General features: G+C 41.5%; 2 protein-coding genes across 6 annotated transcripts in view; one reads left to right on the top strand and one right to left on the bottom strand.

Moving 5' to 3' along the window:
- Nucleotides 1-257: 257 nt before the first annotated feature.
- Cryz (crystallin, zeta (quinone reductase)) lies at nt 258-23,457 on the bottom strand. 3 transcript variants are annotated; one of them, XM_005385231.2, is made up of 10 exons: nt 21,993-22,054; nt 20,444-20,748; nt 18,607-18,730; nt 17,090-17,242; nt 14,140-14,303; nt 10,387-10,438; nt 5,625-5,774; nt 1,943-2,044; nt 1,754-1,849; nt 258-1,329 (listed from the first exon to the last, which is right to left on the bottom strand). In XM_005385231.2, the coding sequence occupies exons 2-10, from the start codon at nt 20,524-20,526 to the stop codon at nt 1,168-1,170; spliced, it is 1,086 nt and encodes a 361-aa protein (XP_005385288.1). In that variant the 5' UTR covers nt 20,527-20,748; nt 21,993-22,054; the 3' UTR covers nt 258-1,167. The 3 variants fall into 3 exon arrangements, with proteins under 3 accessions (XP_005385288.1, XP_005385289.1, XP_005385290.1); XM_005385232.2 differs by lacking the exons at nt 20,444-20,748; nt 21,993-22,054 and adding an exon at nt 23,350-23,457; XM_005385233.2 differs by lacking the exon at nt 20,444-20,748 and having other exon boundaries at nt 21,993-22,096.
- Nucleotides 23,458-23,558: 101 nt separating this feature from the next.
- Tyw3 (tRNA-yW synthesizing protein 3 homolog (S. cerevisiae)) overlaps nt 23,559-27,556 on the top strand; it is a 20,674-nt gene continuing 16,676 nt past the window's right edge. For all 3 annotated transcript variants that reach the window (XM_005385235.2, XM_005385234.2, XM_013514508.1), the window contains exons 1-2: nt 23,559-23,783; nt 26,823-26,903. In XM_005385235.2, coding sequence (XP_005385292.1) covers nt 23,571-23,783; nt 26,823-26,903 — 294 coding nt within the window. In that variant the 5' untranslated portion in view covers nt 23,559-23,570. The remainder of the gene's footprint in view (nt 23,784-26,822; nt 26,904-27,556) is intronic.

Genomic DNA, 27,556 nt, shown 5'->3' with positions numbered 1-27,556 from the left:
TCACATCACAGCACAGAGCTAGAAGCCACTGATACCCCGCAGTTACAGAAATCAGCAGTGCTTTCTGTTATCTGTTCACTATCAGCGTAGGACTCTATGTCAAAATACAACATTCTACATTCTACAGAACAAATCAGGTAAGAACTTCAACTGCAAAATATAGCAAGAGACAGGAAGATGTATTCACACGAAGAAAAGCAAAAGCAAAAATCAATCACCAAAACTTATTTCCTTACACATAACTCTGACAACAAGACTTCTAAAAGGTTATTCCTTTATTTAGTTTAGGCAAAGGCTTCCAACACAGAACACTATTAGTAAGTAACCATTAGCAGCTATGCTGAAGTAATGTGAGGCAAGTACTATACAAAGGCAAACTAGGTCACACAGGATTGATCTGCAGAATTTCTTACAGATTATTGTGTTATGAAACAAAAGGAGATCATCTTAATATGTCCAATTTGTGGACTCGTTAAATAAAAATGTCTGATCCACAGCACATAAAAGGTAAGTAAATCTACTCTGAAAATCTAATCACAAAGTGCTTACCTGGTGCCTCTCTACCTAGCTTCATCGACCCAAGAAGGGTGCTATCCTCAAAGAACATACAGGAAGGTCACAGACAATCATCCAGTGATGCAGTGAATTTTGTACGATTTAGGGAAATATTGGGAAAACCAAAAAATTTCTTGGGACATTACTTATTCATCCCTTCTAGGTAACTACCAATGAGATTAGTTTGGAAAAGGGATTTTTTTTTTTTTTTTAAGTCCAGAAAGTCTGTGGGGTCCCATTAGGTATGGGATAATCAGAACTGATTAAGGAACACTCAATAAAGATTAGTCGGCGTGGCAATCAGTCTTACCTTGAATTAGTATGTGTTAGTCAATGGCACAGAATTAAACAAGTATCAGTTAAGAATTTCTGGAATGTACAAGTGACACTACCATGCTCTTTCCTACTATGATGACTCCTTGATTTAAGATAGAAGGCACTAAAAATGATTACCATCTATGAAATAAACTTTACTCCACTGTCCCTGCTCCCTAAAGAAATAGTTTGTTTTTTCAAGACAAATTCACTAAATCAAATAAATGTTAAAGACAATGTAAAGAAGATGGAGGAAAGAAAATCTCCTAATTACACTGGAAGCCCACGAAAGCAGCATCATATCAGAAGAACCATTTTTCCAACAGTCCCACTGCCATGAATGATATTCTCATGAGCCTGGGAAACCTTCTCCAGTGGATACTGAGAACCTATCACAGGCTTCAACCAACCAGTTTCCATCCCTGCTTGAACAGCTGATGCAAACTGCTGAAATTCCTCCTAAAGGAAAGAAAAAAAAAAACACCTGTTGCAGTGGACCATCTGACTGAACTTTTAGAAGCACTGAAAAAACTTCAGAATTAAGAAATATACCACAAAAAACCTCTCATAAATTTGTGATTTTTGTCAGCTTGTCCAGAACTATACAAAACATATTTCTCTAAAGGATAACCGTAAGTCCCACTTGCCCAAAAGAGTGTTAGTTTACAAAAACAAAAACAAAACCCACTGTCTTCATTACTAGCACTATCCCCTCTCTCTCCCCAAAATGTCTTGACTAGGGTACTAAATTTTACTCTTTCCTCATAATCGGGTGACCAATCTTTTGCTACTCCTCTAGTCAGAGGAGTGAGCTTCATACGTACTTTAACTTTTAGTCTACTGATATTTAAGTTACCAAAATCAAAATCACTTCCTTTCTGACCTTGCTTGATGAAAACAGAGAAATCCCAGTTATAGTAGACTCCTTAGCCATGGTGTCCCGTGGGTTTATTTCAATAGAACCTCTGCTGCCCACGACCTGTTATGTAAACAACATGTCTGCAGTTAAAGATTACTGCAAAATAGCATTAAATTGTTGTAAAACTTTAAAGTGGGAAAGAAAACTACTTACTATTACTCGGCCTCCAGATGACAGAAGTTTCAAATCGTTACTGAGATTTACATTAGCTAACATCTCAACAATCACATCAATTCCTTTTTCACCAACAGATTTCTGTACAATAACAAGGAGTGGAATAAGATAACAAGTGAAAAACACTATAAAATAGCTCTTAGTGTCATGTTTTACAGAAAATTCTTCAAAGTGACATAAAAAATGTTATGTTTTAAAGAGAATGCAAATTTTTAAATGATATAGTTATATAAAGATGATCCAATTTCAAGGTACTAGCTAAACAGTAGGAACCAGGATAACCCTAAAATGATAAAGGTTTGTATTACATAAATTGCTGTAATAAAACAGAATTTACCTGGAATTTTCAAGTGCTACACTCAACTGGAATACAAAATACTTTTTCCTTAGCTAAAAGTCTTCTATCTCCAAAATGAACCTTTGCAGAGAAATAAACAACAAATAAAAAATTCAAGACCTTCAGGGAACTCCCATTTTTATTAAAAAAAGAAAAATAGCAATGGCTGCTTGGTATTGTAGGCTGTGTGTGTGTGTGTGTGTGTGTGTGTGTGTGTGAGTATCAGAGAGAATGTATATGTGTGTGTGAAAGAGACAAAGACAGAGTATGTATGTATGTACACACATGCATGTGAGTATTTGGCTGTGTTCCAAATGATCTATAATCTGCTTGTCACACTAATTTTATTTTTTTGGTTCCCAACATCTACAACTGGAACTTAAGAAAAGCTAATACATATTTGCATTATATTTATTTTATTTTAACAAAAACAAGTACCTGTGCCAGGCATTATGCCAGAAGGCAAAGAATGAGCATACTGAATTCAAAAACATAGGTAGAAAGAAAGATAAAAAATACTGTAATTATAGTTAAGAAGCAATGGCCTATGAGCTACCTTAGCAGAAGTAAGCCATAAGTTATAGAAGAAAAAGCTAAAGTGTGATTGCCTGCATGGTCAAAGAACGTTCCACAGACAATGAGCTGGACCCTGAGGCATGAAAAGGAATTTAAACAAAAACGGAAGGAAGAGGAGCAAGAGGAAGCCAGACAAGAGGCAGAATCTCAATACAAGGAACTAAAATGCAAAGAATACAAGGAGAGTTTGAGAAGGAGTAGAAAAAAAAGAGGCGTGTGTTAGTCAGTTTTCTGTTAATACAACAAAATACCTGAGATAATGACTTTATAAAAAGAAAGAGTTTACTCTGTCTCACTATCTTGGAAGCTTCAGTTCACAGCCCTGATGTTCTTGTGTGCTAGCAAGGCAGTCGGGGAGCAAATGGCGGAGCAAGCTGCTCACCCAATGGTGGCCCAGCAGCAGAGAGAGATGGCTTAGTCACTTTATTTGTTGCTAAGACACAATACCTGACACCTACAACTTAAGAAAGGGGAGTTATTTTGGCTCACTGTCTATAGAGGGTTCATTTCATAGTCAGCTGGCTGCAAGGCAGCGTGGCATAGCAGAGGAGGTTCAGGGGCTGGCAGGAAACAGAGAGATCAAAGGAGGGAAGGAGACAGACCTTTCCCGGCCATACCCCCAGCGACCCACCTCCTCCAACCAGGGCTCACCTCTCAACATCACATTTAGCTATAAACTCACCAGTGGTTGAGTCCACTGCTGAGTATCACCCCCATGATCCAGTCATCTCCCCAAAGCCCCAATTATGAGGAGGCTTTGGAGGGCTAAGTAGATATAAACCATAACAAAAGAGAAAGAGGAGGGCCCAAGGTCCCAATATCCCCTTGAAGGGGATGCTTCCATGTGACCAGAAGACTTCCAATGAGGCCCCACCTCTTAAAGGTTCCACTCCTTCCCAACAGTGCCAGGGACTGGTGATCAGACTTTTAACACAGGGACTCCGAGGGGTGCTTATCCAAACCACTGTGAGATAGAAGAGGCTGTCAATGGGCACAGTTGTGAAAATACACTAAATGCTGCGAACGAATTTGGAAAAATATTTTTAAAGCAGGTGTTCACTAATCCACATGCCAGGTGCTGTGTTAGGTTCTGCAACAGCAATAGAGAATGACAGAGTGAAAACTCCCTCTAGTAATAAGAGATTCTATGTTGGTTTGTTCGTTTTGTTTTTTAAAGGATAGGCAAAAATATAAAAGCGGACACCAGCTCAAACATGAGTAATAGCCGAGGCTGGAGAAATTGAAACCTAAGCGAAGTCATGATATGGAAAGAGATCCATATCAAAGACGTATCAGAGACAATACTGCTAGAATGAGGTGACCAACTTGATGGGTGGGAAGGAGAATGGTGATTAAAAGGTATAAAAAATGAAAGGAGGGTTTCTGTCTTGCGTGATCAGATGAGTGGAAAAAGCCCTAGACACACTAATGTATCAGTGATATGCAAAGATAGTGGACTGACAGTGAATTGTCAGAAAGGTAGGAAGAGAATCAGCTACAAGGGAGATATGAGCAGGGTCACGTGCTCCAGAAAAGTCAAACAGAACGAGGACTTGGACATGCCCAGCAGATTGGTGACTAAATGCATCAGTGACCCACTGGCAGAAGTTTAAGTAGTTGGGATGTAGGTGGAACTGCAATGGGAAGTAAGGGAGAAAAAGCAGGTGAGTTGTCATTTCTTTCTCTAGAAGTTTGATGGGAAAGGGGAGGAGAAAAAGGGGCTGAGCTGCTAGGGTAAGGAAATGGTATCTATAGAGAAGGGGAGAAACCTAAGTAGAGGGAATCAGTGAAAAATATAGAAGCTCCAAGACCATGGCGTTAAAATTAGATTACTGGGGCTGGGGACTTAGCTCAGCGGCAAAAGCACCTGCCTGGCAAGTGCAAGGCCGTGAGTTCGGTTCCCGGTACCGGAGAAAAACCCAAAAAAACAAAACAAAACAAATAAAATTAGATTACTGCTCAATAACAAAACACATTCATACAGTAACCAGCCATTTTTCATTGTTGTACATATTCTTGTAGAATGTTATTGGCTCTATGTACTGCGTCCTAGGTTCCCTAGACAGACATAAAGGATCACTTTGCTGAGTTTTCTGGCAAAAGGGTTTAGTGATAATAAACTTGCACTTGTGTTTTTTGTCAGTTTGCAATGACCTAGTTGCAAAGTATCCACAACTTGGGAAATTCTAATTTTTCCTAGGGGTTTGAAGATTAGCAAAGTAATCAGTTTAGTAAATTGGTACTACAGTATAAATGAGGAACTTCAGAATCCACTTGAACTCTTATGCAACAACTAAATGCTGCCACTTTGAATGAGATAGTACTTATTCCTCCCAAGCACATAGGTAACAAAACTTTATTCCCTGCCTAGACAGATCCAGTTTGTATTCTGTGGATACCTCACCTCACCTTCCATGGAAATTTCACATCTGTAAACATAAAGCTCCAGCTTTACTTAAAATGTGATTTGCATTAAAGAACATCAATTTGTACAGCTCTAAGACTTTAGAAAGGTTATATTTAATATACATGCAATATGCAAATCACAGTGAAGGTTGTACAATGAACATCTCTGATTTTAAAATTAATTACAACTTTAAAACACACATAGGCACACAAACCACATATACACATAAAAGACAAAGCAAACAACTTGAAGAGACGAGCTCGTGAATAAGTTAATAAAAACAACCACGTAAGTCTCCAATAAATAATGTGTGACTTCTATAAAATTGCAGAAAATTTTACCTTGATTTTGTCAATATAATGAGCTTCTTTGTGATCAAACACTTCATGGGCTCCATTTTGCAAAACAATCTTTTGTCCCTCCTTACTACCAGCTGTGCCCAAAACCTTTAAGCCATACGCTCTAGCAATTTGGCATGTTGCTAATCCAACCTGAAAGAATAAAATACGAGACAGTTATGTATTCTCTCCATTCTTGCAAACATTCACTAAATATTTCTATAAAATGAATTTAAGATTCTTTTACCACTTCACCTGTCCTGGAAGAACTTACAGCATACACGAAGAAGTAAGAAAAATGACTTTAGCATTATAATTTTCTGGATATGCTATTAAATATCTTAGACACATTGCTTTCCTTCATCCTCATGATGATTCTATGAAGTACACATTATTTGTCCATATGTCTATATTCTACAGGTGAGGAAGCTCAAACTTCAAAATAACAAGCCCCTTGCCCAAGTCACATACAGAGAAGGAAGAGAGCTGCACAAACTAGACTACAGAACTGGAGCTGTTAACCACAGCACCTCAACATTCCGTTGTGTGCACAGGAGCGGGCTGCAAAGGATTTGAACATGCTTTTCTACTGCAGTGTTCAGAGGTAGGGCCTACAAAGGTGACTGGTCACAACTGCACTGACCTCATCCACTGACAAGTTCTCAGCTGAATGGGCCCTTGGAAGTGAGGGCCCGCTGCAGGAAGTAGGTCATGGGGGCAGCGGTGCCTCTGAAGGTGTATTTCGCTCCCAGCCCCTCCCTCTCTCTGAGTCTTCCCCTGTGCTTCCTGGTAGCCGTGAGGTGAGCTGCTTTCCTCCGCCACATCCCTCTGCCACGACGTTTCCAAAAGCAACAGAACCAGCTGGCCATGGACTGAAACCTCTGAAGGCACAAGAGCCCAAATACACCTTTCCTTCTTTGAGCTGTTTACGGTAGCTCTTTTGTCACCGCAACGAAGCAGTAACTCACTGCTGCACAACTGTTGAGTGCTTATTACATGCAAGCCGCTGTACTTCATGAAAGAAACTTACCTTCTAAGGAGCAGGAAGGCCATAAACATAGGCATAAATAAATGCATAAAATAAACTCAGAAAATAGTAACAGCTAAAAAAAAATTGTAGCTGGATATTGTGTCAGAGAGACTTAGAAGGAGGGGTTTTGAGGCCATCAGGGCGGCCGCTCTGCAGAAACAGAAACGAGGCGGGGAGAAAGGGAGCACCAAGCCACACGGGAAAAGCAGGGCAGCCACAGAGGGGCCGGTGTGGACAGAAAACACGGCCAAGGCAAACCTGCTGAAGTGAAAATGCGCTCAAGGGTTCAGAGGACAGAAAGAGGGTGGACATGGCTCAGAGACACAGCACAAGAGACAGGGAGGCAAGGAACACAGGACCGGGGAGGGGAAGGTAAACGTTCTGGGCTACATTAAGAGCTATGCAGAGTCATTCAGAGCTCAGCCGGCGGAGGCATACGATCAGTGTAGGCTTAGGAAAGGTCACTGCAGTCCTGCTGCAGGCACAAAGAGGTAAGGAGGGGTGGGGAAGGAAGATCAGCTTAGGGCAGATATAACAGTCCAGATAAGAGAAGTAAGGAGGCGGCACAGGTTAGAGGGAAGTGACTTCCTCACAAAGTAAATGTAGAAGTGAAGATGAGACAAGGATGCCTCCTGGGGCTTTGTCCAAATTCAAGGGTTACAGTAACTGAGCAACCAGTTTGTTGAAGCATTGAGAATTTACTCAGAACAGGCTGAGTGGCACGGCACTCACCCAAGCGCTGATGCTCTATAACCAGATAAATGACACAGTGGACTTGGATCACAAACTTTTTCTTTTTCTTTTAAAGAGAAAAAACACTAAAAACAATGATACAAAATTTCAAGCCAAGGTAGAAGGAGAGTAACAATGGTCAGTACATTGCTATGTTATCTCCAAAGTAGTTGCTCTCAGTCCACAAACTTATTTTGCTCTACAATTCTGGAAAAGATGGCCACATTTGTGTTTGGGTGGGAAAGATGGCCGTGGTCATGTCTGTCACCCAACGCAGGGTTTGCAAACAAAAACAAAATTCTGTCAAATGCTTCTATCTGTGAGCCAAACTGTTTGCAAACAAAAGTGTTTGTGAACCGAGGTACCACTGTATGACTCAAAAGAGCTCAGAACAGGAGACGTACAGTTGATGCTCATCTTCTAGATGGTATTTGAAGCCAAAGGGTTGAAGGAAATCACTAGAACACCAGACAAGTGTGCTTAGTATAAAGGAGAAATAAAAGTAGAATTTAGGAATACAGAGCAATTATTGAAACAATAATGCTGGGAAATATATTTGATTATCCATCAAATGAATGGCACAGCCAAGCATCACACTATCAGAGCAGAGTTTCTGAGCGTGGCACTGGTGACATTCTTTGTCTGATATTTCAGGTAACTCTTTCTTGCGGGGACTCTCCTGATCTTGGAAGGACGGTCTGACAGCACCCTCAGATTCTCCCTACTAGACTCCAGAATCTTCTTCCTCAAGGTGACAACCAAAAAGTACCTCAAGACATCGATAAATGTCCCAGAAAGGAACGAGGGAAAGATTCAAAATCACCTCTATTGATAACCACTGATCCAGAGGAAGGATTGAGTTGGGCAAGATAGAAAATAATTAAAATGAAAAATGATGAGAGGAACCTGCTAAAAGTGTAGCAGTCGCAAAAACCCAAACCCGAAATGTACCTTACAGACTGAGGCATACAGGATTGATGAGCCTGAACGCAGCCAGGTTATGCAGGGATCTGTTTGATTTAACAAATACATGGAACTCTCTGTGTAAGCGTGAAGAAACATATCCAATGATGTAAGATACAAGATACTGTGTGGTCAGCTGACTGTGTGGTACAGTTGACTTCTACTCTAGTTTTCAATTATAAAAATAGACCTCTAAGAAAACCACATTTTAAACTAAAGATTTAATGTAAATATAGATCCTTACCTTCTATTTTTAAGGTTCCCCAATACCTTCTTTAAGGGCACTGTTTATTCTTGTCCACAATTACAATAGTAACGCTATCTCCCTATGGATTATGCACCATTATTGTCAACTGTTTTCCTTCCGTTTATTTTGCTAACACTAACAGCACTCCCTACCAATACATTGGTGCAACTGCTGTGCTCACAAATCCCACACTGTTTTAAACATATGACATAATCCCAAAGGAATTTGAATTCAATGAGGACAGAAAGTACAAATAGAAACAAGGCAAAATCCAGCACTGCCTCCCTCGATAGGGCTGGAAGGATCAGAAGAGCTTCACACATCGGGATGCCTGCCCATCCCTACCAGCCAAGGATTTAACAAACACAGCCAGCCCCGAGAAGAGTGTGGATTTTACCTTTAAAAAAAAATCACAGTGAAGCGCCTGAGCTTTTTACAAGAGGGTAAAGGGAATCAAAAGAGATTTTCTTTAAACTCTTCACTCTCTTTCCTACTGAAATTTTTCCCTTCTTACAGAGCATGAGTCAACTCTCAGAAAGCCAAAGCAATTTAAATAAATGCATGTCTTTGATAGACATTCAGTTATTTAGGGTTAAATTTAATTTAACCCAAATACAGCCTCTTTGGTAAAGGTAAACAATAGGAGTTTTTGACAAGGTTTATCTGTCATATTTTCTCAAGCCTCCTAAGGACAACCTTGGTGTTTCTCAGTAAATAGTCTGATCTGTGAAATCCTGCAGAACTGACCTATTTGGGGTATAGAGGTAGGCAGATGTGCAGCCTTATGATTTATCTATCTAAAGGTGCAGGAAGGTGAAAATGGACTGAATTCTGTCCACTCTTTAGAGGTAAATTCCCGTTTTCAGGATACTACTCTCATAACTCAGGGCATAATCTGCCGTGTAATAGGTTACTTCCTTCCATCGACTCCTCAGAACACACAGCGCCCTCAAAGGGTTAACCAGCCTCTTGCAGGTGAGCTGTGGTGCCCTAGGCCCTTTATTTTTAAACAAGGTGAAATCTCGTCTCCAAAATTTCTAAAGCCTCTACACGCAGGATAGAGGTCATGTGGATTTCTTGTTAAATTCCAACCTCAGAGCTCTAACTTTTCCTCTAAGCTCCTCTGAGGCAGATGGGCAGCCGTCTCTCGAAGAGGTTTCTGACAGGCCTGCTACAGGGTGATTTCCGCGAGGGGCTTCTTTCATAAGTTCTGAGTGCTCCCGCCCGGCATTAGCATTTTAAGCCGTGGGTTGTGGTGTTAGGGACACAGCTGTACACTGTGCCCTTCACGAAAGTCATCAAAGCACAGCAGGCAAGCGGTGAAGGGAGAGAGGAGACTTAGAACTCACAGAGTGGCTTTGCCGTGCTGTCCTGGGCACACAGGTAAAGCTTTAATGAGCCTTATTTCCTTATCTGAGGGAATATGGAATTAATATTAACCTTTAGAGCTGTTTAAAATTCGCAACTAAATATTCTCGCAACATATGCTACTTGAAGGGAAAAACAAGACCAGTTTATCCTGGTCCACACCCAATACAGATGAGAAACCTACTACATACATCATTGATGAGGTGCTATGCTGAATTTATTAACCAAGAGATGCTAAACGAATGACAAAGAATCACCTTCAGAAGACTGAATTTTAAGAAAAGCTTCACTGCAGAAAAGAGGGGAAAAAAAGCACCTGTGACTAAGTGTAGGTATTAGAAATGGTTTGACTGTAATGTGAACCCACAAACCCAAGCTCATTTAAACTTAAATTAGAAAAAAAAAGAAAAAAGAGAAACACTTACTCCTCCACTGGCTCCATGAACCAAAACACTTTCTCCAGCTTTCACACGGGCACTGCATGCAAAAAAAAAAAAAAACACACAGGTTCCATCACCTGATCTTTCAAAGTTAATGAAGTTCAGGTATTCTGCATTATCTTCAAGGACTCCTCCCTTATTCTAGCTCACACTTACCTGAAGAGCAAATGCACCCTCAAAGCTCAAGATATTCTCTAGGCTCTGTGGGATCAAACAAGAACAGCTCTTCAGATTGGCAGATAAAGAGCACCTCCCATTCATTTATTCATTCCGCAGATGTTTCCTGGGAGTGGACGTACGCCAGGCCCTGTGCTAGGTGCTGGTGTCAGGACTTGGTGCTGCCTCTGACCCTGGCACTGCGGTGCTTGTGGGTGTGTTACATGGAGCTGCCAGGCATGGAGGAACTGGACTTTCTCACTGTTAGGAGCCCCACTAAAGACCACCAGGGGAAGGCTCCTCAAGCCCAGTCTATTCTGGGTCCAGAGCAATGCCCCAGCGTGTACTGCAGCAAGATGACTTGGGACCAGGAGTAAGAAAGTATTTCACTTCTCCATGGCTTCGAGCATCAGGGTGCCCCTGCCTTCATGCTTTCATTCCAGAAAGCAGGGCTAAGTCCACAAAGGACACACAGTAAATCCTGCCACAGAGGCTCCCGTGTCACCGTCTAAAATGATCAGATCGCCTAGGGGAAGGACAGTGTTTCCACTTCCGGTTCTCATGAAACGTTTCTGCTGTACAGCAAAAGCAAGGAACAGGCACCCAGACAGTGAGGGGACGCTTCGCAGTTCCAGATGCGCAAGTGCTAACATCGAGTCACAGCCAGCAGCGGCCGCATGATCCGGGTCTGACTCAGAGGGTGGAGCCCGAGCTTCCTAGACAGTGTGGGGTGGCTGCTGTCTGCTCCCCAGACGCTGTGCTCAGCCAGGAGTCCAGCTTGTAGCTGTGTGCCAACCGCAACAAGCCACTCTTGCTGGAGACAAAGGGGACTGAGGACAGTGAGTTCAACTGTAAGAACAGAATTAGGACCAAAAGCTTTGCGTCTGGATGGCATCAGAGTAGCAAACCTACGCTATAGGACATGAACACTAAATGAAGTTTTGGAAAACTCTTACACACAACCCTTTAAACACTAAGAACATCCCTAAATCTCCCAATTCCTAAATCTCCCAAAGCTGGGGAGAGTGGGAAAAACATAGGCAAAGCCCTCCTGCACCCCACTTCTACCATGATCACTCTGTCCCCGCATAGTCATTGCCAGTCATTGCGATGGCTAATTTTACGTATCGATTTGACTGGCTCGAGTGCCTCGTATCTGTTCACTCATCCCTCCGGAAGTGTCTCTGAATGCTTTTTGGGGGATGAGATTCACATTTACATTGGTGCAGTCTGAGTACAGCAGATTCTCCTCTGCAGGCGGGGTGGGCCTCATCCAATCAGTTGAAAGTCTGCACAGAACAAAGACTGACCTCCTCCAAGCAAGAGAGAATCCTGCCAGAGGGCTGCCTGTGAACTTCAACCACAGCTCTTCTTGAATCTCCAGCCTACCTCAGCGAACTGTAGATTTGCAAAACTTCTGCATCTTCATGAGCTATCACAGCTAAGCCCGACCACTGCTTCTTCTGCAGAGACCTCATTGCTACATGTGACCCTCAGCTTCCCGCCTTAGCAGCCCTCAGCAACAACTGCTCCTAACATGCCGACAGGTGCTATCCTGAGAGCTTTTCCTTTCCACCACACCCCAGGAGTAGCTGCTGTTGTAATCCATGACTTTCAAATCAGTAAGCTGTAATTGACATGGACAAGCACCCTGACCAAGTTTGTATACTTAGTACCGAGTGAAGACAGTACTCTAGCCCAGGGTTTTCTTTTATTTCCATGAACTTACTGAAGGCTAAATGAGTATTAGAACCCTGATACTCTCTTGACCTTGAGAGCCACTCCCTTCTGGTCCCTGAAGACTCTGTTCCCTCCCTGTGACCACATTCTTTAACACCGAGGGTCCTATTCTCACTCCCTAAGTGGTAACCATCACTTTTCATCTTGTATGCTCTCCCTTACATGCTGACAGTCGCAAACTTCTGTTTCCAGCCATCAAACTCCAGACTCGCTTATTCCACAGGTGCCTGGGCTTCTCCACTGAGACATCCAAAACTGAGCACCATTTACCTTCAACAATTTCTGCACCTTCTCTCTGTTGCAATTATATATTACCTGTTGGGGACCACAAATTCACAATGGCTAACTCTGCACCCTTCCTTGAAGGATAAAGTGGGTTTGGGATTATCGGCACCAGGCATCACCCTTTTGAGATTTCCCATTGTCTCTTTAGGGGTAGGCCATCCTCTTCCACCCACTAAGGTTAAAACTAAGACCACTAGATTGAAAAAGACTGCAGGGCAAGATCCTTCTTAGCAGAAGACCACCTCCACGCACTCGAGTCATCCTAAGTCATCCATGTCACTGAGTCACCCACCTCTGATTCTTCCACTGACCTGGAATCTTCTGCTAGCCCCTCCTAACATTATATCCCCCCAATAAATAGTGGCTGGTCGGGAGTGTCTTTGTCTCTGCCTGCTGTAAGGCACTGACCTCCTAGACCCCCGTCATGCATGACTAAATTTATCTGTTTCTTATTTCATCCTTTAGCCATACCCCTCAAGCAGGCAATTGGGGATCTTGGCCAGGTCCCTGATAATTACCCCAGATAGAAAGCTACCTGCGCCCATAAATTCTCCCTCTCCCTGGGAATACTTTCCACTTGGAAATAATTACCAAAAACCCCTGCTTTTACCCACGCTAAATAGTAGATCTTTTCTCTCCACCTCTTTTAACATAACATTTGCTCTGGCCCCATAAACATTTTGTTCAGAGGGATCTCCTACAAGACTCTATCTCTCCCTCCACCCCTGTCTTCAAATCCATCCTGCACACAGCAGATCAGTGATCCCAGTGAGACACAAATGTAATAATAACACTCTCCTGAATCAGACACCTCATGACCCTCAGTCCATTACAGAACAATGTGCGAGTGCCGTAACCTAGATCTCTACCATCTTAAACCTGTTTATTTTATGGTAACAGCTAACACTTTTTTAAGAGATTGTGCTCCAACCTTATTCTTTGCAGTTCTTTGCTTTGAAATCTTCTATTCAAGAAAATCAAATTGCTGCAGCTCTCCTCAGACACCATGCAGTTTTCCCCACACACCACGCTATTGCCATTGTTAGAAATATCCTTATACCCCCCAGCTGCTCCTCCTCCGGATCTGATCAAAACATAGATTCTCAAGTCTCAGTGGGTCTAGGGTAGGGCCCAGAGTGTACTTTGAAATTGCTGCCCAGATGGTTCTAACAGATAACAGGATTTTACGAACCACAGCTTTAAAATAATCCAAGTCTTATACTTCACCAGGAAACCGTGCCTCACCCCCACAGACACATCCCTGGTGATCCTGTAAATCCCTTCACACGCCTCCCTTCCGTACTTCCCACACTGAACATTAGTGCTCTGAGGTCTGTCCTTCTCTCTGGACTGTGAGGATCTTTAACATATGTTTGCTCTGCTTTGAGCACCCAGCGATCGCCACAATCCCCCAAATTAATAGTTTCCATTCCGTAAATGCTTAATGGTAAATAACTAGTAACCAAAGTAACAGAGATGCATGGACGGATGGCCAGATGGAAAGCAGTTGACGCTGCTCTCCTCTGGCACTGGCTACAACATTCAGTGTCCCTTTACCTGTGGAGCAGAGCCCGGCACGCAGTGAAGTACGGGATACCGATGGCAGCTCCCTGCCTGAAGTTCAGCTTCTCAGGCAGTGTGTACACGGTGTGGTCTGCGGCAAGGGCGTACTCTGCGTAGCCCCCCGAGATGGTGCTGGTAGTGAAGACCCTGTCACCTTTCTAGGGAAGAGATCACATTAATACATGCGGCAGAACGGGCATAGTCCTTTATAGCAAAGCTGGTACCATCACAGATACACACTCACACACTGTTTCTTACATCTTAGAACCTCATAAAAACAATTTTAGAATACCAAATGCTATAAAATGTTTTATTGATGGAAACCAATGAAAAGAAAAATGAAGGCAAATGGGAAAGTCAAAAGGAGAAGCTCTTAAAGCACATAATGATGACAGTGATGAGGAGTCACCTTCGCCGGGATCTTATGAAGCCAGGCAATGCATTCAGGGTCTTATGAGCATTATGCTATTTGATCTTCACAGTACTGTGTGATGGGCACTATTATTACCTGCACTTTAAATCCCACCACACAGACAAGGAAACTGAAGCACAAAAACGTTCTGCAGTTCCCTCCTCCCAAGTACTTGGCAAGTGGCAGTCACCACAAATAGTTACTTGTGTGCACGATACTTGAGTGTAAAGTTTCTTCCACATACCAAATGCTTTTTGTGGGTATCCTCACCCATGCCTTCCCATCATTTTCCATGCATACGCCCAAAAGCAGGAAACACGTGAGGACCCCCAGGGGACAATGGGCCTCTTTATTTGTCAGCAGAATCAGAGTAAACTCTCAATGAACATCTGCTGGGCCCTCATCATCGAAAAGTACATGCATGGGGGCTGGGGATTTAGCTCAGTGGCAAAGCGCCTGCCTGGCAAGTGCAAGGTCGTGAGTTCGGTTCCAGGTACCAGAGAAAAACCAAAAAAAAAAAAAAATGAAAAGTACACGCATGGTTTTAGAGCTCCAATACAATTTTTACACCAGGGGAAATCAGACTGCCCATTGTAATCACCCACCCTAACTCTTCTTTCTTGGAAAAATATAAAGTAAAAATTCTTTGGAGTAGGCAAAACATCAGGCTGCTCAGTATACATTAGTCCTATAATAAAGAAATCTGAATAGTAACAGCATCACTCAGAAGGATAGATACAAAATAAAGATTCAAAGGGTATCCAAGAGATAAAGAAAAGCATCATCACTCAGTACTCTCTCCTGCAAACGGTCAAGCATGATTAGACTAAGACCAGTTCTCTTTCTGCAGCTTAAATATGCCGAAAACTGATTTCAGTGTGCTACAGTATAGATCTAAAATGTTCTTCAAAAGTCTCTGGAGGGTAACTGGGTCATGGGGGTGCTGTACTTATAAGTGGATTTAACTAATGATTAGCCCAGTAGCTAAATAAATAAGCCAGAAAGGAATGTTCCTATCCCTCCTTTTCTCCCTCTTTCTCCCTCTCTGGTAGGACAAAGAGGAGGGAAAAAGTAGTTCTAGTAAGGGAGAGCTGAGTGAGGAAAACTGAGATACAACTTAAACCCCTGAAGTCGCCATTGCAGTGAAACAAGAAAAGAATGGACCTGCAGTAAGAAAACATGAGCTGTTGTAGACGAGCTTAGGAAGAGGCTCCTTATTCCGACCTTGTGGGTCCAGTGCTGTGCAGCAGAGCTTTCTGTGATGATGGAAATGTTCTACATCTGTGCCGTCTAGTAGAGTACAGGCGAGATGTGTGGACTATTAAGCATGTGAAACGCTGCCAGGGTGACTGAGGAGCTGGATTTTCAACTTGAGTTTAAGTGAACTTGATTTACATTTTTTAATTGCCACATACAACCAGTGGCTACCATTTTGGATAGCACAGTTCCAAGCTTAGTTGAAAACCCTAAACTAAAGGTATCACATCTGATACTAGAAATAAAGGGAGTGCTGGCATCATCATAACGAAGGTTCCCAGCACACATACAAAAAGCAGAGCTGTGATAGGGACAGAGAGCTCTGGGTAGCACCAACATTTGTGAAGCATCTAGAGTTAAAGAGGCCTCAAAAAATAATACCCAGTGAGGAGGCGGACAGGAGGATAAGAGCAAATGAAGTCACAGAAGCTGAAGAAAGGTTTTTAAGAAAAATTTAAGTGGTTGAGAGCATCAAGTGTCAAGGGAAGTCAAGAAAGATAATGACATAAAAGGGCCCATTAGCTCCAGCCATACAGAGGCCATTAGTGACATTAGCAAGAATCGTTTCAGAGGAGCAACAGGGGCAAAAGCCAGATTGCTACGGCTGAGAAGTGGAAACACTGTAAGAATTCGCCACCCTCCTGGACAGGGGCACATTCTTCTGCTCACTCTCAGCCCGATCTTAGTAAATGTGCTGCCAAAGTTGAGCAGGTCAGGACATTATGGGGAAAGAAGCTAGAACACGAGTGTGCTCTGAGCACACTATCAATGCTTTCTATTCTGCTGGCATACAAACAGCAAAGGCCCTGATCACAGCACTTTTACTGACCTTAGTCTGATTCAAAGCTCTGAACTGTATAGTGACCTTGCATGTTTTCACACTTTACCTACTCTTCAACAGAATTCATTTTCCCTTTATTTCACGCAACTAAATTTATAAAATAATTTTTTAAATAGCTTGGCTTGACAACTACTAAGAGGAAATCCTAAGTAGAATTTTATTGGCAAATCTGTATTAAATCCAAAGGATCACAGTTTATTCTGTGGAAATGTAAAGACACAGAAATTATCAGGCATTTATTCCCATCAATGCAAACACACCGGGGTCTGGATAAGAAATCACTTCTTTTTTGACTAGAGGAGTCCCCCAAGTGGCAGAAACTACGTAATGGGGCCTTTGAAAGCCTTAAATACAGATATGTTTTAAAGCTGTGTTAAAGGATTTTAAGAAAAAAGAGTATTAAGCAAAAACAGAAATAATTAAAAATGTAATACCTTGAAAGCAGACACGTTATCGCCAATGGATTCTATTACCCCTGCCACATCAGTACCAGGGGTGTATGGTAAGGGTGGGATTCTACTATAAGTACCAGAGCGAATATATGTCTCCACTGGGTTGACGCCACATGCGTGGACTTTGATTAGAACCTGCAATGACAAGGTATTTTAGTTCACATGGAGCATTTCGGCACTAATTCAGTATTATGGGAACTATAAAAGTGAAGAAAACAAGACAAGTAAGTCCTTGCTCTCAATAAGCTCATATTCTTAATTTTTCTAACACGTAAATAAAAAGAAGGCAATATGAAAAAAAAAATGCTATAGTTAAAGAAATTGGGAAAACAGTAGAAGAAATATTTAAAGGATATAGAGCAGAGACCTCTATATTTTCATGGAATAGTTCCTCCTCTTCCTAGGTACCTAGGACAGACTTGATTTTTTGGCCTTCTTTATAATTATGAATAATCAAGGGACTGGGCTACAGCCCGTGGAAGGTAAGTGAAGGTGGCTATTTCTGACTGCCCCAGAGAAACTTTCCTGGGCAGTGCACACCTTCATCCTTCCCGAGAAACCTGGAAGTCACACCGTCAAGTTGGCAATCATATGATGACAGAAGCTTCTGTCTTCTTTACTGTGGGGGTGAGCAAGCCACTAGCAGTTTAAAATTTGGGAAATAACATTCTACTTTTGAACCATTAAGATTTTGCAGTTACATTTACAAGAGTGGCTAATTTTACCATTAACACAGAATAATTCTCTCTGATATAAGAGTAAGAGGCAGCTTACAGAAGAATTAGTAGTGGTATTCGTAGCCTTAAAAGACGAGTAGAAGTTCTGTAAGGATGGGAGAAAAATGGGTATTTCAGGTAAAAAGAAGGGGATATACACTGATAGAAGGAATGTAAGGGCTGTTTGGGAAAAATGGATAAAGTCTGATGATGTTGCAGCCCAGCCTACTGAGGAAGTAATAAGAAATAAATCTGTAAAGATAAGTTATAGTTAAATTGTAAAAATTCTCCTAAGGCTTGCTGAGGAAATTAGACTTAGGAGCTATGGAAGATGCAGTAATAAAACTACATAATTTTGAATCAAAAGGATATTGTTAAAGTCACTGGAGATGATTAAACTCTTCAATTAAATTATCTTAAATCATATGTGAAAAAGCATGACTGAAGAACCAAATTGTTTTCCCACCATGTGCGAAATAAAAATCTTGGAAGTCTGCAACAGGAAAACTGACTCAGAACTGCTTATGACTCCATTCAGAAAAATCCAATTATTGCACTCCATAGGGAAGTCTCCACTTCAAAACTTTTCTCATAACTGTTTTCTAAGCCTACTTCATTAATTAGATTTATGATAATTTTGTCAAGTTCAAAAATATAAACACTGCAAATTCTGTCCAAATTCAGTGTCTTAAGAAATCATTGTGATTCTTCTCAACCCTAACTTAATGTACGAGAGCCTCACAGTTGGAATAATCACTGCCTGGGTAAAGTAATTATTTCCACCTGATGGTCTTTTGGAACCGGCACTACCACATCCGACTGGAGTTTCAGCACTTCTGGTCCACCAAATTCAAAAACTCTAATAGCTCTCATCAACTTCTGTCCAGTCGCCATGGTGATGCAGATACTAAGGAAAAGAAAAATCAATATATTGTCATAATATATGTAGTATGTAGGCTATCACTATTTTTTCCTCCTTGAGGGGACAGATCAAACAACTTTTCAAAAAAACAACTTAAATCATACGGTTACCACTGATCTCATTTCATGTTTAAGGACCTTTCATCTTACAAATCCTTCAGCTACAAAGCAAAATACTTCATACTACTTCCTGTGGGGATTTAGGGCCTTCAACAAGGGATTAAACATGCAAACAGAAACATCTGGACAGACATAGCATGATACTGTATCTTTTTGCTTTTGTGTAAGCTCAGATCTCAATATCTTGGAAATTTTAGGGGCTAATGAAAGATATATTGACATCAAATAAATAAGACTCCCAGTTTGTTAGATTATGAAATATTTCAAACATACTGAGAAACACAAAGAATGTAATAAACACACTTATACCAAGTTTTAACAAATCTTAACAGGGTAAAAACCTAAAATACTCTTAAAGCCTGCTGAATCTCTCCCTACAATCTACTTCTGGCCCATCCTTTAAGAGGTGATTGCTACCGTAATTTCTGTGCTAATCATTCCTAAGCCTGTTATACCACTACTACCTGTATGTGTATTAGTAAGCAATACATGGTATTGTTTTGCATGTTTTCCAACTTTATTTAGATTGTACTGTACTTAATTCTGCAATTTGCCTTTTTGTTTTACCACTAAGTTTTTGAGATTTGTCAGTGTTGAAACACGACTTTAACAAACGATAAAAAGTACTAAAAACTAAAAACACTGCTCTGTGTACAATGTCTTATAAATGACAAGTGCTCGGTTAACCTTTGTATCCTACCTCAGTTAATATTAAAATGAAAAGAAGACTCAAAGTTCAACTCCATGAGGAGGCAAAGAGCATCAGTATATCAAATTATATAGTTTTAGAAAGTCTTCTGTAACTGTAAAGATGTAATGAAAGGGTTTTAACTACACCTCCATAATTTTAATTGTGGGTTATCATAATTTCTTGAAATAAACCTAATCAAAGATTTTTAGATTCTTCTACAACCTACCACACTCTGCTAACTTCTATAATAATCATATTCCTCAAACACAAGCAGTTTTAATATCAGAAAGAGTTGCAGGAGCTAGGACCTGTGATGAAAGAGTGCAGACGTTACGGGAGCTCAGCACAGGGCTCGTCAGAACAGATCCTATGCTGCTTATTAAATGGTATTCCATAGTGTGGCAGGGGTACCAAAATTATTTTGGTGGCATTACAAATGTAAAGTTCTTGATATAAGTAATCGAAAGTGTATCATTTAAAAATCCTGTTACAACGATATAGAACAGTGTGTTTCTCCCAGTGGTTTAGCAATCATGCATCCCGAAAGGCCATGCTTGAATGCACAGAGCAGACACAGGCAGAGGGGACGACACTGACCACACCAGGGCACCCAGGCAGTGGGGAGGGCAGGCCGACCTGCCGCTATCTCAGTACTGCACATTGCAGGTCTTTGCTCCAGCTGGGATTTTCTTCGACAAGAAAGTGGAAACAGAAAGAAAATAAAACAGGAAAAGAAAAGATGGTCCTGGTTAAGTTTTCCATGGTGGAAAAAACACAGAGCTTTTTACTTTCCTTCTTTTTTTCTTTGTTTTCAACATGTTGTTACAGAAGGAATATGGCTTTTAAAATTCAACAGCTCTGGTTCTGAGCTTTTGGTTTATCTCTTACCAGCCCCGGTGCCTTGGGAAGAAAGTCAGCCTTCCGAGCCTGTTTCCTCCCTGGAAAATTGGGCTCCCTGTCAGAAGGACCATGCTGTGCTGGAGAGCTGGTGCACAGCAAGCACAGAATTTGACAACAGCAGGCTCCCGTATACAGTTTACCTCACCGGTCCTCTTTCACCTACTGTTCTTTCCAGCTTCTTACGCATAAACATACGCTCTGTTCTTCAATTCCAGAATCACTTTAACAAAACATTAACAGGACCCTTCTTGTGAAAACAAGCTGTTGCCCTCAGAGAATCTAGTCTCGATCACCTAAACAAAACATTAACACCAAACACTGATGATTTTTCATGCAAACCATACTTTTATTTAACGTAAAATGTATTCATGGTATTATGCTAAACCCAGGAAGCACAAAGGGTGCAGACAAAATGCCACATACCCTCAGCTCCTGTGCTCACACACACTGGGTCTGTACACACGGACACATATAAACACATACATAGGTGCACACAGAGACAGATGTGAGATCACACACAGTTGCAACTGTATTTCCATCAGCAGACACTGGTAGAACGCTTGTCTAGCAAGCTGGAAGCCCTAGGTTTGGTCCTAAGCACCAAAAACAAAAACTAAAAAACTAAAAACAAAAAGTAACAATAAAATCGAAACTATCCTGAAATAGGGTCTCTGTCTTGTATCTAACTCATTTATTTCCTCTACTTTGGCCCTGGCTAACCTGGGAGAGAGGAACATAAGAAGGTGGAGACCCACCCTTACTACCAGGTAGAGGATACCCACATGGCCTGCCTAGGTCCACTCTGTCCTGTAGAGTTTGTAAAGTGATGGGCACAACCTCCACAGCACTACCTTCCACTGTACTTCTCTTGATCTTACTTCCCACTGAGCCTTTGCCATTCTGATTGATCAGTCTCCAATCTACAATCACTGCCTTTGAACTCAACTACAAGATCACCACCTGTTTCATAATACAGGAGCTATATCAAAGGGAATCATAAAAAGAATAAAATAATATGGCCTACTAATAGCAATTATAATTCTTAAATTCCTATAATACCTGACTTATTCTGAAAAGCAAGTCTTTCACTTTTATCGATATAAGTATGATCACAAAAGGTAGAGAAACAATAGTTATTAAACCTGTTATTTTATGCAGAAGTAAAAATAAAATCACCATTCATTTTATGAATAAAAATACACAGCAAAGAGGTAAGAGATTTGAGCAGGGTTACACAAAGAGCTAAAACCCAACTCTTATACTTTCAATGTTAGCTAATTTCCCCCTCCTTATCATACAAGCCTTTAAATGTCATCTTTTGAAATACTAGCTTAATTTCTTAGAAATAATTTTTACAATGATGACAGTGTGAGAGACTAAGCGACAAAGATGACATTTAACTATCCTATACACAGGATCACATATATTATGATTGAGACTTCTATTTAGAGTTCAAACTTTCTCAAAGGTTCATAAATCAGGAAGCCCAATAGGAGACAGGGCACAATTCTACTAGGAAAATGAATAATTTCCTTACCTGTAAACTGGGGCTAGTACCTAGCATAGGATCTCTGTGAAGATAAATTTCAAAAATGCAGGGAGAATCCTTCACAGCACGCTGAGCAAACAGTAAATCATTTGCAGCCTCACAACTGACAGGATAGGCCGTGCCAAGAGGGTTTTCTTTTTATCAGGACTTTGTATTGCTCAAATACATACTTCCAAATGAATTTAAAATTATCTTAAGAGTACTTCTTAAGAGTACTTAATTTTTTGATTTTACTTTTTACTTCTGAAAGTTTGCCAACCATATTTCACAGGTCTGGAAGCTATAAAAGCTGTAATTGTAATTGTAATTCTTCTACCAATGATCGTACCACAATATGCTTGGGCACATGTGATTGAAATGAAAACTAAAGGCATAGGGGAAAAGACTAGAATTATATTTAAACACAGAATAAACAAGTCAGTTCACAAAGCCAGCATAAAGGCACATCATGAGACAAGAGCAGAAGTAAAATTAAGTAATAATTTCTGGCCAAAGAAACAAATAAATAAAATACTGAAAAGTTGGAAAGAAAAGCAATCATTACAAAATGTGCTGTAGTTGCTTAAAAATGACTCATGTGTGCATATTGCTTATTATTCTTAAATTTAAAATGTTAAAAAGAAATTGTAAGGTGACCAGAACAATTCTCTGTTAGATCTTCTCAGGAGTCTGACTCTCAGGGTCCGCATTGATTAGGATTGCCGGGGAGGGGGCGGCTAAGGGATCCTTTTGAAGCCAGGCAGGATCTTCAATGGTGACCAGGGGTGGAGTGGGGCGGGCTGCTCTCCAAAGCTGGGAGCCAGCCAGAGAGGGTGAGATGAGCTGCTGAGCTGGCCAGGGCTGCAAACACGCGAGCCCGGTGGCCTCAGCGACATTAGCGGACTTGGCCCCCAGCTGTGGTGAGAAGGGCGAACTCCAGGCTCCGGGCTTTTAATCATCAACGCTCCTTCCCGGGTCCCGGCCAGGATTCTCCTCTGGAAACTCTGCAAACAGGTCTTGGCAGGGCATTTCGTCTATTTTGTCTTTTGAAAATTCTTCTGGGTGGGAGCGGGAGGGTCACTGACACTAGACGTTCCTCTCCAGGAGGCAGACAGCACCCCCGCGGGCAGCCGGGGACCCCAAGGGCTCCGCAGGGACCCCAGGGCCCGCACTGCGCGGGAGACACCCGCAGCCCCTGGGGAGGATCGGCCGCGGTCTCGGGTCCCCTTGGGCCCTGGCCCTGGGAGCGGACAGACAGACGCTACAGGAAAGAGGCGCAGACACAGTCTAGCTCCGTTCCAACCGTAGGGGCCTTGCGGAGACCCGCAACCTGAACAGCTCAGGGGACTTTTTAAAAACCACTTACCCGCCTCCAGAGCGGGGATCAAAACCTGCTATGGCTCCTTTGGACTCCACGAGAGGGAGAGGGCGGGCTGTTTCCAACTTTTCCAGACTCCGCCTTCCTGCTCGCTGCGGTTAGCTTCCAGCAGGACGCAGAAGCTCGCGAACGCCAAACGCGAAGGAAGTTTGGACCTCGACGGCCACCACGCGCTCCAAGATGGCTGCCCCCAGTGAGCAGCGAGACGAATGGGAAAGTGGCGAGTGCAGGCTCTCCGTCCCACACGCATGGATCGCAGCGCGGAGTTCAGCAGGTGGAAGGCGCAGTGTCTGAGCAGAGCGGACCTCAGCAGGAAGGGCAGTGTGGACGAGGATGTGGTAGACCTTGTGCAGCTCCTGAACGCGCGGGAGCAGTTCTTCACCACCAGTTCCTGCGCGGGCCGCATCCTCCTCCTGGACGGGGTGAGGCGCCCTGTGCCCCGCAGCGCCTGCCCCCCAGGGCGCAGCTCGGGGAGCCCCGTGACCCCGCGACGCGGCGTCCGGGCCCGCGGGTCCGCCCCGCTGGTGGCCGGTGACGGCTTGTTTGTGTGGGAACGCAGAGCCGAATTAATGAGATCAGCGCATTGAAAACAATCATCACTCGCCTAGGGGTCTTTTAATAAAATGGGTTCTGACTCCACAGGTCAAGGGTTGGGCCGGTATTGTGCATTTATAACCAGGACCCAAATGATGGCGAAACTGCCGGCCTGAGAACTATCTTAGGAGGCCACGGTATTCCTTTAATTTCCAGAATACTTAAGGAATTAAACAATTTTTAATGTGAGGTTCACGCAACGGGCTGCATTTCAACCGTTTTACCAAATCATCCCCTCTGCAAGATTAAAACCACCAGAGTCAAGTCCTCTGCTGTCTCTTTCAACACTGTTTTCCACTGTTCATCTTCAGCTAGTTACTGTAACTGAACTATTTTCTATCTTGTATTTACCTGCATTTTGCCTTTGTTCTCCTCTTGGAGAGGTCAGCCCCTCTCCAAGATTAAAACCACCAAGATGTTCATTGCATCCTACTGGCAAACTCCGTTCATCCGACTTCAGTAATATTTCCCTAATAGTTAAATTGTAGTATTACAGGCAGCTGAGTTAAATAGAAATTAGTCTACAATCAGAGAGGGACTGGGACCTCAAGGAAGTCACTACAAAAAAGTAGACATCAGAATCGTGGCTGGAGGTGCACCTGAAGAAGGCTGGCCTCATGTTGACCAGGCCTACATATTTCCCTAAGCAATAAGCAGTAACTTGAAATTATACTATAATTAGCACCCGGGGTCCAGTAGTCCAGATGGGCATCAGTGCCCAGGTTGGTGATCAGAGCATCTGTTCCTTAAAATGTTTTTGTTCCCTTGCTAGTGACTATTTTCCTATTGGATCAATATTAACTAAGCGGCCATAGTTGTAATCCTCTAGATTGATTGAAGTTTAACTCATGTTGTACCCATGTTGTGACTTTGCTGTGTAAATTACTCCTGAGGCAGGGCCTTGGTCACTACCCACTGCGGACCCCTCCTGGAAATTCAGGAGCTATTTTCTCCTTATTTCCAATAAGGATTTCCTAACTTTTTCCTTTGATTTGTGACTTCATTCTTTGATGTGGAACCTCAAACCTGACACATTTGACATCATAACAGATTGGGAGTTCTATTTCTCCTATGTCAGTAGTAGGATATAGTGAGTGGTAAAGTCCTCAGGCTTTGAAGTGATTCTACTTAGAATCTAAATCAGTTATCAGAATTATTTGGGTATGTGACCTTAGGGATTGAGTTATCCATCAACAGATGATAATAAAGAGTATACGCTCCATAGGAATTTTGTGTGGACAGAATGAGATCATTTATTTTTAAACATCTAATATCATGCTTGGCTCATGTTAAGTGTGCTTTAAAGTTGGCTATACGTTCATTTTATTATCAGTATTCAGAGTATTGAAGATAGTACATTTATGTGTTCGTTCTTTAGGTCCAGCATTGACTAGTCATTTGCAGATTTCATAAGTTAGCAAGGCCTCCTTCTTTTTATATCGCTTCCAGTTAGCATTGGCACTCTTGTCCACACACATTCTCTTCCTTCTTTCCTACTACCCTATTTTACCTGAATTTTTCCAGTAGTTTCAAAATGAGTCACTGAACCACTCTTTCCTGCAAACCATGTTATATACTAACACATCTGCTTTTCTAAAGCAGAATTCTTTTTGTCACTCACACATTTTTTTACATTGGAAAATCCAGTCCTCTGCTTTCCCTTTTAACACTGTTTTCTACTATTCATCTTCAGCTAGTTACTGTAACTGAACTATTTTCTATCTTGTATTTACCTGCTTTTTGCCTTGGTTCATGATAAAAATCCCTAAAATGTTTCACCCATCTTTGCATTTCTAAATTGTAATACCCAAAACACACCTCTTCTAAGTACACATACATGCACTTGGAAGTAATGACTGCTTCTGAACTGGCTCAAGAGTTTATCCAAACCTCTTTTCATTTTATTTATTATTTTATACCTTGTGATGTATTTGTAGTCTGCCTTATTTCAGACAGGATTTGGAGCAGCTTACAAAGATGAAACAAAAAAATTTAAAAATGCAAAATTTATGGATAAAGAAAATATGCATAAGATAACCCAGACATGACATTCGTTTCCAAATCATGCCATCAGATCCTGTAACCTTGGTAAAAATGGACCCACGTTTTACTCTGAGGCTTATAGGAACCAGCATAAACTCAGATACATAGCTTATTAAAATCTTCATTTAGGATATGCACAGCTCTTGCTGGTTCCAAGGCCAGACAGCAGGCTCCTGTGGGCCCATTGTATAAATAGTTTCTTTGGAGAAGTATGGTGATTTCTGTGCATGTGGTTTCTCATATCCTTCCAGTGTAAGGGTAGGATCTGTGGATTTGTAATAGAACTTTGCAAATAAACATTTGTCCGGCCTCAATCCGTGTTAAAATCTTTGCCTTCCTGAAACTGAACTTTCAGTTCTAGTTCCCAGTGGGACTACACATAAAGTATAATATAGAAATCTCAAAGGTATGCCCACAGAAGCCAGAAAAATTTTAAAAAACTGAACAGCGTAAATGTCTATAAAGAATGAGAGGCCTCGTGTGGTACTGGAGCAGTGCTGTCCTACAAAAGGAACTCAGACTCGTGTGTGTGTTTTAATACTGCACTAGCCAAATAAAACAGAGTATAACTCAAATACTGCTCGTATAAAATTCCTTGTAATTCTTTTCTCTACAAAAACTGTATTTCAAAAAATATTAAATGTCTTTACCTTGAAATCATGTCATTACTTTGATTCATTTGTTTTGTGCTAACTTTACCACAAAATATTGAATTAGTTTCATTAACACTTAAGCTTATTAATTTAGGCAGCCTATAATATGCTATGCATTGTACTTATTTTTACAAGTATTATATAATTACATTATTTTATTTGTTGTTTCAGGGTATGAATGGTTTTGAGGTACAGAAGCAAAACTGTTGCTGGCTGCTGGTTACACACAAACCTTGTGTAAAAGAGGATGTGGTAAGTTTTTATGTATAAATTTAGAAATAAACTTTTAAATTCACAGTTACTTTAAATATGCATGAAAAGAATAGGGCATTCAAGGTGATTTATGTGCATAATTATAATGACTAAAGATTATAAAGCCTAGAAAGCTTTCATTACAATGGCTTCTGGGGTTGGAAGAGATAAAAGAGTGGAAGTATAAATATGTATGCAGGATTGCTTACTGTGGTTCAGCAAAACACATCCTTTTGGACATAGCAGAAAGTTCATGGACATCGGACATACTGGATCCAAATTTCAAATTTTATTTCTGCCATTTAATAACTCTAACCTGGAACATATAATTGAAGGAGAAGGGGATTAGCCTTGCCTATGTATTACTAGCTTCACAGATAAAAATAAATTGCACATTACTTACCTGGATTGCTTCTGGGAGATCTTCATATATGTGCTTGGTGATTTATTTTCCTCAACGGAAGGGTTTAAATGAGTTTATGTAAGTTTGTATTAACCAGGCACTTTTCCTTCCTGGTGAATTTAGAAATTCAATTCTATTTTTTACAGATAGAAAGGACAGGGGCTGGGGATTTAGCTCAGCGGCAAAGCGCCTGCCTGGCACGTGCAAGGTCGTGAGTTCAGTTCCCGGTACCGGAGAAAAACCAAAAAAA

The sequence above is a fragment of the Chinchilla lanigera genome, unplaced genomic scaffold, assembly GCF_000276665.1.
Source record: "Chinchilla lanigera isolate Chin_1 unplaced genomic scaffold, ChiLan1.0 scaffold00022, whole genome shotgun sequence".
Lineage (NCBI taxonomy): Eukaryota > Metazoa > Chordata > Mammalia > Rodentia > Chinchillidae > Chinchilla > Chinchilla lanigera.
This window is presented reverse-complemented; position numbering and strand designations above follow the sequence as displayed.